General features: G+C 38.5%; 1 protein-coding gene across 1 annotated transcript; it reads left to right on the top strand.

Moving 5' to 3' along the window:
- Positions 1-91: 91 nt before the first annotated feature.
- Positions 92-8,367, top strand: SCRN3 (secernin 3). Its single transcript, XM_018071893.3, has 7 exons — positions 92-259; positions 375-556; positions 1,333-1,532; positions 2,203-2,415; positions 4,989-5,151; positions 5,491-5,671; positions 6,448-8,367. The coding sequence occupies exons 1-7, from the start codon at positions 92-94 to the stop codon at positions 6,601-6,603; spliced, it is 1,263 nt and encodes a 420-aa protein (XP_017927382.3). The 3' UTR covers positions 6,604-8,367.
- The last annotated feature ends 1,348 nt before the right edge of the window (positions 8,368-9,715 follow it).

Genomic DNA, 9,715 nt, shown 5'->3' with positions numbered 1-9,715 from the left:
CCGGCCCCGCCCCGCCGCGGTTACCCCGCTGTCCCCGCCGGTGCCCACCGCTGTCCCCGCCGGCCCGCTCAGCGCGCCGCCGCCGCCACCAATGTCGCCCTGGCCGTCGCCCCGCTCCTGCGACACCTTCGTTGCGCTGCCGCCCGCCGCGGCCGGGGCCGCGTTGGTGTTCGGGAAGAACTCGGACCGGCCGGAGGACGAGGTGCAGGAGGTCGTGCACTTCCCGGCCGCGACGCACCCGCCCGGCACCGCGCTGGAGGTGAGGGCAGGACGAGTCCTGCGGGAGGTGGCGAACACACCCCTCTCACCCCGCTACCTGCGTGCTTAGCCCGCGATCTGGCCGGTGACCCGCGGTGTGCTCTGACCCCTTGCAGTGCACCTACATCAGCATCGAGCAGGCGGAGCGGACCCACGCCGTGGTGCTGAGCCGCCCCGCATGGCTCTGGGGCGCCGAGATGGGAGCCAACGAGCACGGCGTGTGCATCGGGAACGAAGCCGTGTGGGGCAGGGAAGAGGTCTGCGACAGCGAAGCTCTCCTCGGCATGGACCTCGTAAGGTTTGCACAGGCCTTTCTGGTGAATGGTATTTCGCATTTGGAATTTAACGTGGAAACCTTTGGTTTGAGTTATATGGGGAAATATGTCCTTTCGCTTTCAGAAAACACTTCTTCCACTATTCTAGCTCTGGTTAAAAATAAGTACTTATTGGCACAGGCATTAAATCTCTGCCAGGAGCCCACAAGAGGTATCAGGCATTAGACCAGAATCTGTCAAGGAAATTAGCAAATATTTTTCTCTATATAAAAGTTTATACTAAACTGAAACAATTCTTTTAAGAGCACAGGTAGACTTCAGGAACTAGTGTTTGGGCCTTTTTCTAGAGTCTGTACTCATTTCCTATTTCCCCCATCTTACACATACATAATTTTAAGTTTCAGTCTTAGCTGCACCTCTCTGTGTAAATAACAACAGCTTCATGTGCCTACTCCACTGGGTGCCAGTGTAACTCTCATTAACCTACAGCAGCCAGTCAACTCTTCTTGGTACTGTTTCCCCCCAGTCCAATACCCGCACAGGACTTGCAGGCATTTTGTAGGAGCCTTTTCCCTGCTTTTCTGTATTTCCATTTGGTGTTTTTCCCCACGTCAAGCACTTTGAGGACCTACTTCAAAGAAGCCCTTTAAGTGACTTGCTCATTTCTCTTACCAGATCATACAAGTGTCAGGTACATATAGAAATAGCATTCCAGGTCAATTTGAATACTCAGGCTGAATAGCTGTATGTGGAGTTTATAGTTCCAAAGATAACATCTTCCTTTTTTTTTTTTTTTTAGGCTTGGACTTGAAAGAGCAGACACAGCTGAAAAGGCTCTTACTGTCATAGTTGATTTGCTGGAAAAATATGGGCAGGGAGGAAACTGTATGGAGAGCCACATGACATTTACATACCATAACAGTTTTCTGATAGCTGACAGAAAGGAAGCATGGGTGCTGGAGACATCAGGAAAATACTGGGCAGCAGAAAAAGTAGAAGGTATGGATGATGTTCTTTGTTTTAAACATTTCAAATGCAATGACAATTGGCAGTTCTTCACTTTTCATTTACCATTTCATTAAAGCATCAAACTAACTTCCAGCTACATACATGTGCCTGTAAACAGGAGTTCCTTCCTAGGGCATGAGTGTGGGGTGGCAAGCAGTTTGTCAGAGGAGCTCAGTGACAGGGCCTTTTCAGAGTCAGAGGTACCCACTCCTGCACTTGGAATACAGAGGACAGAAAGGTCAGCATGAGAATGACAGCAGTATGTATGGTCATAGGGATGGTGGCAATCAATGGCAATTTCATTTGGTGACAGGATTGCTGTATTGGGCCTTGAAGAAGTTGATTCTTCCAGTGGACTTAGAAGGAAAAGCTATATCTTTGGAGGTTTAAGAGGAAGAATGTAAAGATGGGAATAATCAGGACAGAACCTGAAGTACAATGTTGGCAATAGGAGCAAATGAGTCAGAACTGAGTGGCAGTGGAATTTCAATCAGAAGAATACATATAGCTAGGGAGAGAGGGCCAAAAATAAACCACGGGACTCAAAGATCTTACAGGAAACTCTTCATTGCTAATTTGCTTTAGTAAAGTAATTGTAAACAAAATCCCAAGAAAAATCATTCTATGTATTGAAACAGTTCTTTCCTCAATTTACAAACAGGAGGTGTACGTAATATTTCCAACCAGCTCTCTATCACAACCAAGATTGACAGAGAACACCCAAAATTGAAGGAATATGCTAAAAGCAATGGCTGGTGGGATGGGGAAAAGGAATTTGATTTCGCTGCCACATATTCTTATGTCAATACTGCCAGAATGACCACAACCAGAGGCCGATATTGTGAAGGCTATAAACTCCTGAACAAACATAAAGGTATAATTTTTATATATATTCTTTTTTAAGATATGCAAAGTATATAGTGAGTTATGTTAATCATAAATGATTATACATCTGATGCAGGCAATTATTCATATGACTTGGTGAACCAGAACTTACTAGAATAACTTTTTGCCTAAAGGAGAAGTGCTGAACTTGAAATCTTCTATCCATTTTTGACAGTATGTTCATGAGGAAAAATTAAAACAAGGGTCAAATATCAAACACACACAGCAACAGCAACAATCGTGAGAGATCACATTATGACCATATCACTAAATACTGTGTAAGACCTGTTCTGAAACATTTTGATAGGCTATGTATTATTACTCTACTTCTAAGGAAAAAAAAATAGAGGCTAAAACAGACTTCCAGTGGTTTGCAGCCACAAAGAACCTTATGAACAACTTCAGTCTGGTACCATTCATATAGGCCTCAGGCAACAGCACAGCACTTAGATACATATCTTGCATTTATTTTTGACATTGTTTTTTAAGTCTTTGTAGTTTCACTGTAGCTGCTACTCTAATCTTGTGTAGTCTAATAAAACACACTGAGAGCAGAAGAAAATACTGTACTCTAAGCAGGTGCTCCTAATCACTAAACTTACTCACTTATTTTTCAGACCTCCAGAGAAAGAAGCAATTACTTCACTTCTAACTGCATCTGTATTCACTTGCTCATTTGAAGGAATTAATCTGAACCAGGATTACACTGCACCTCTTCGTTTTTTTCTTACTTATTTAGCTGAACTCTGCCAGACCAGGTTTAGCATTTAGTTAATGCATCAGAGTGAATTACCTTTTGCAATTTTGCTCTAGTGATCATGTAAATCCTGCATTCATTTTGGGAATTGCAGGTTCTGAATACTGAAAGCATTTTCATAATACCTGTATTTACTTGTATTTTAACAACGCTAAGATTCTATCTGCGTTTTCATTCTAAATCCCCATTTTCAGGCATTTACCTGAGCTATTTGAAAAATCCCACTAGGTGTTCAGGTTATCAGCCTCATATGGCTCACTTTGTTTTGATTTATTTTAAATAGGTGCCCAACTAAAAGCTATTTGGTTTACAGCTTCAGTAAAATCACGGGTTTCTTCATTTACCTTTCCCCGCTTTTTCACTCCATGGCATTACAGTTGTGGGTTTTTTTCAGGCTACCTACCATGTGAAGACCATTTTTAGATAAATATTATTTTTATTTCAAAAAATAGGGAATGTATTTCAGGCATACAAAATTATAATAAATTCTAATGGAAAATGTGCAGTACCTTCTTTCCTGCTGGACAGGTTGCCAAGTTGCAGTTGACAGACTGACCTTTGCTTCTTTTAATTTTTTTGTCTAGCTTGCTGATTTCTTTAATTCTCCGACTTTCCCAGGCAACTGTGGGAATACTTAAGAGTGTTTCCTTGCTGAAATGTAGTGCTGCATGCCTGTCTACAGGCAATTTGGATCATGCATGAAAAAACAGTATTGAAGACATCTGACTTACACGCAATTACTTTAAAAGGAAACAGCAAGGCAGTTTAAAAGAAGAATCTTTATGCAGTTAGAACTCACTGAGGGAAACATTAAAATATTAAAAATGTAGAGGATACCTTCAAATAAAAAAAAAAGCAAATGAACTGTTTTCGTACCAGAAGTATACCCTCTACTGATACACCAAATGTGAAAACTTCTGCAAGTGCTGCCTGTTAGAATATTGGATGGCTTGGTGATACCATGCCAGTATCTGAGCTTCAGTATATGCTATACATGAACAGCAATATCATTTGAACACTGGATGCAGAGGCATATGTGGAAAGGGCTTTGTTTCACCTGAGGAGAAAGAGTTATTTTCACAGACACTTAGCACTATACCTCACACAGGGTGCTGATTAAGACTACTTTACAAATGAATGTACTACTTTAGTTTCTGTTGATTCTGAATATAGAACACGTTATTCCAGTGCATCCTTTTGATTGTCAACTTGAAGCCTAAGTGCTTTTTAAGGTCGGAGGATGAAAATACATTAAAAAAAAAAAAAGCCACCAAAAAAAACAAACCAAAACCAAACCCAAAAAACAAGTGACAGTCTTGGTGTTTTGTTTTCAAAGTTTCACACAAAATCCATGCATAGTGGTTATTATTTTTATATTTTCAAAGCAACACAGTGGTATTAACTGTTCAAATACCAAACAGTATTGTAATGACTTAACTTCCACACAGTGCTCAGAGTTCAGCATTTAATCCAAGCTACTAATTTTCATATGAACAGTTACTTTGTGAATGGCCATTTGCTAGTCATATGTAATTTACCTGTCTGGGAAATACCACTTGTTTTCATCCTCCCCCCTTTTTAAGTCATATTATAGTGCATTATCACTTTGGGGAAAGCAGTAACATTTATATGTGTATTAGCTATTAAGGTATGCCATTAGGATGACTTTTTTTTCCTGCCAACACAGACAAACTAAAACTGGCATTGCCTATTAAAGGAAAAAGCAGCCAGTTGTAGTGAACATGGCATTTAGTTGGTATTATAGGTAGCTCTGTGTCTAAATAATTGTATTGTATCTTAAATAGGATCTATCACTTCTGAAATAATGATGGAAATTCTTCGTGACAAAGAGAGTGGCATTAACATGGAAGGTGGATTTATGACAACTGGCAGCATGGTGTCTGTACTGCCTCAGCAGCCTAATCTGCCCTGTATTCACTACTTTACTGGAACTCCAGATCCAGCAAGGTGATATAGCAGCAAGTAAATAGGATAAAAAATTGCAAATATCTAAATGAAAAAGTGCTGCAGTTTGTCTAATTATATTCCTTTTTGCTTTGTTTTTCTTTCCCCCCTCAAAAAGCAGAATCAAATGTAGGAGGAACATAATGTATTATGTACCTTAATGCTCTGTACCAACCTACTTAGAGAAATACTGCTGTGACACTGACTTAGACATCAGTTAGATTGGTTTTTTAATACTTCCTTCTTGAAAGAAGGAAGTAGAAGAATGGGGGAAAATACTGACTCAACAATTTTAACAAAACTGGGTCAGTAAAGGATCTCTGTTCTATTTTCTCTTTCTAGGTCTGTATTCAAGCCTTTCATTTTTGTGCCCAATATTACTCAGTTATTAAAAACTACGTCCCCTACATTTGGTCATGATGATCCAGTTAAGAAGCAACCACGTTTCCAGAGTAAGCCAGATCGAAGACATGAGCTCTATAAAAAACATGAAAGTGCTGCTGTAGTTATGGAAACTAATGAGGTATGTTGATTAAATTAGATTTCAATGCAAGCAGGTGGTTTATATAAGCTCCTTGCTCACATTTTGTTAATGTAGTGCCATTTAATGCCCTTTGATGGATGGCAAAGAACAGTGTAGTGCCCCAGAAGCCCCTTGTGTTGGCATCTAGCAGGCATGTTTCAAACTGCAGCCAGCACTGTACTGTACTCCCAGGCTGAGGCCCAGGTAAGTATCTGCATGGCTCACCTTTAAAAAGCTGTCCACCACGGAGTCCTGCACCAGTCAGATAAGGGGGAAATGCTTGAGCAGCCACAAGGGAATAGACAACTCCTGGTAAGAGTACTTAAAACTCTTCAAGTCTCAGGCAGAAAGGAGGGCTTGCCTTTCATCATTGCTTGGTATGGACAGGAAAGGAAACAAGATGACAAAGATAGCTGTACACAAAGGTGAAGCAGGAAAGGAGTTGCTTACTTTGAACAGTAGCATCTCTCCTATTTACAGATATGTGTTCTTAAAGATAAGTCAGTCATATGCTCACCTAAGTTTTGGTAACATAAATATCTGAAGCAGCTTTAATTTTATTTTCAATCCATCAGAAGGGTGTAGGGAGATGAAGTGAATGCTAGATATTAGGAAAGGTATCTAAGAAAACCTGTCAGGGTGCTGACTTGTACCAATACAAGTGTGCACCCTAGAAATTCTTAAAAGATTAATATATGGACTGTAGAACAGAATTATGTTAGCGTGATCACTATGTACTCTATATCTTTTAGTGAAATAGATGTTTCTTTTTGCAGGGCAAAGGTAAAGAAATGCTCGAGGAGATACAGAAGCTGGAGAAACAGAAGATAAGTCAAATAGAATCAATCCTTCAAAACGGATGTCTTGATGTTAACCAAGTGGTTAAACTTTTTTCACAGTGTGTAGAAGAAGAACTCAAAATATATAGCTAAGAATATTATTTGAATGGGGTAAAATTCTGCATTACAATTAGGTTTTCTAATGAAGAGGCTATATAGATTACATCTTATTTTCAGTATACCACTTAATATGGACAGTTTTAAAATTGCAGATTCAATATTTAGGACAAATATTAGGCTTTTGATTGTAGGAAGCAATGCTGAAAAGGCTCCTAAGAGCTGGGCAGTGGCTTTATACATGGCACAAAGCTGTCAGCAGAGACTGATTTTGCCAACAAACAGATGCAATTAGAATGCAATAGCTTAACTAAATTGTGGAACAGCTCCATCTCTGGATGAAGAACACCAATTCAGCTTTTGAGCACTCAGTTCTAGTGTACACACATGTAGCTTTTATAGTCAAGAGAACTGTAGCAGAAGTCAGACTACCTGAATTAAAATGGCCATGCTGAAGACTTTGTAAAATGTAGAATCTATGATGAGCACTGAATGAAAAGGAAAGTGATATGCAAGTCAAGTAAGATCGATAGTCAGTTGTTTGATGAAACCATTCTAAGACACATTTCATATATGAACCTTCTACTCCTTCAATGTAAAATAGGCTAAGAGTTCAAGGTATATTAAAAACAAATCACAGTTATAATTTTACCATGAGTGGTTGTGAAATCTGATTACATGGAATTCATCCTGTAAGTTACCATACAGTTTTCACTTCCCTTCTATTTTCCCCACCCTGATACTGAAAAATAAACTTATTTACATAGAATATGATTATTGTCAAATTAATTCTCCAATGCACTTTATAATGCACTATCATGTGGGAGTTTTAAAATGTTTCTTGAATTGTTACTTTTTAAAATTGGGCAACCAGAAAGGAAGAGTTTGGGGTACAAAAGTCTGTACATGTACTCAGCAGGACACTTAAAAGTACTTTTAATTTTTTTTTTCACTTCACATTAAGCTTTTTAACCATGACTTTGTTTGCCAAAATTAGTAGACTGTGGAGTTAATTTAATCAAGCTTTTTGCCTGGCCTGATGCTGTTTAAAAATGATCAATATATGACACTTCTTTTATTATCTGTGGCAAGGGACAAACTGAACAAATAACAAAGAAGGAAGATTCTGACTTTACCACATGATATGAAGCAGGATAAAAAGTATGACTGTAAGGAAAAAAACCAAACCACTCAAAAGCCAACACTTCTGCAAACCTTTAGAAGAAAACATGTGACATGAAATGACAAATTAGAGCTGCAGCAGCAATATGTGACATGATCCAGCATTCCCACAGACACAGCAGACCACAGAAAGACTATTCTTTGATAATTTCTCTATATTTAGTCTAGAATAATCTCAGATGCTAAAGATGGAGCCATGAACATGCAGTTTTCTCATTTTGTAAACTGTTCTATCCCCCACTGGTAAAAAAAGTAAGTACATGCAAATGACTAGTCAATGAAGTTTGCAGAATTAATATGAAAAGTAAGAACTTGGCAGAACTTATTCTTTTTGATGCTAAAATGAAAGTAGAAATTAATTTGGGATGCTGTGTTCAGATCCACAGTAAGAAACTAATGAGTCAGGAAAAGCTCTTGAACTTTCTAGTTCTAGTGTGCCATGTGGCAATAGCAAGCAGGACTGAGTAGCAAGTTAAACTGAAAGCAAGTTGGAGTTGACTGTGATCCTTTTGAACCTGTGTTTGTTGACAATAAAATTTCATAGAAGTGCAACAGTACATAGTGGATGTTTGTTAACTGGAAGATAGATTTAATAAAAATTTGCTGCATTTACTTGTTTTCCTTATGGATGTCCATATCTAACAACCATGTGTATCTTTGTCCTATTTTTGCTCATCAGCTGTTCCACACTAGCTCTTTCATAGCTTCAAAGCATCAGTAAATGTCAGGTCAAACTGTGCTGAAACCAAGGTATGAATCAAGTTTACAGGCAGCACGGCAAAACAAGTGAAACAATTTTATGCTACAATGCAAATACTGAAGTTACACAGGAAGGACAATAGTCAAGTCAGTGGAGTCTCTAAGTGAACTTCTTGGCCACTTAATCACGGGGTGCAATTCAGTATGTTAAGCATATCAGCCCAGTTGTAATATAGGCGGGTATAGTCCAACTGTTCCTCTTGTTTTTGTGTTGCTTTTTATACTAACTGGTCTACAGGACACAAAGTAAAAACAATGTAATGAGTGGAGACAGTTCAAGTGATGGCCAAAAGAGTAAGGATATTTCAGTACCTTTTTATCTCGGGATTTCATCCTCCTGAAATAAATGCAGTGTAAAAATATTAAACAAAAAAAAAATCAGAATGTCCTCTAGAGGGCAATCTTTGCATGGATTTCACCTAGGAATGTATCACAGCTGATTTTAAAAGGTCTAGAGGCTATGAAGGAACATTATTTTAAAAAAAAAGTACTAAAATTTCTACTTAGAAAACTACAAGTGTTATATCCATCCCTGTCCATTATCACAATTATTTTGAGATTAGTCCTAAAAAAAAGATTCAATGTTTCACTGGATATTCCTCTGCACTTACTTGTTCAGTAGATGTTTTCATGGAACTTAACTTCCAAGTTAACTGAGAATTACCCCAAACTAACTCACCTGTAAAATAAAAAATCTCATTGCACCACTGGCCAGCAAAACTATTTCTAACCACCACAAATCCACATATCAGTAGATCAATTACTAACATAACATCGAATTGTCAACTATTCTAAAACTGCTCCTTGGTGGAAGTAAATATTTACCAGACAAAAAGTTTCTTAATTTTCTAAAGCTATTCAAGACTATTCTTGGCTTCCAGAAGTACCCAGTGATTTAGAAACTCTAAGCAGAAATTTTGAGCAATTTCTTACTTCCAGATACGTTGTGTTCAAATCTAGGAAATAGCAGAGCCGTTATAAAAAAAAGGAAGCAGGACTTTCACGATGAAAATGAAAAAGACAAGAGTGCAAGAACAATGATTATGAATAGGACTGTAAAACTGCCCTAAGGTCAAATTCTTGAATATCTGAAGAATTAAAAAAAAATTAATTGCATTTGATAAGCAGATGATAATGTGAAACGTTCCTGGTATGGACGTATCTTTCTGTGGACACCCTTTAACAAGTTCTCTGTCTACTTAAAAAG

Source organism: Manacus vitellinus, unplaced genomic scaffold, assembly GCF_001715985.3.
Source record: "Manacus vitellinus isolate BGI_N305 unplaced genomic scaffold, ASM171598v3 scaffold_20_pilon, whole genome shotgun sequence".
In the NCBI taxonomy this organism is placed as follows: Eukaryota; Metazoa; Chordata; class Aves; order Passeriformes; family Pipridae; genus Manacus; species Manacus vitellinus.
The sequence above is the reverse complement of the archived record's forward strand: the minus strand, read 5'-3'. Positions and strand labels throughout refer to the sequence as shown.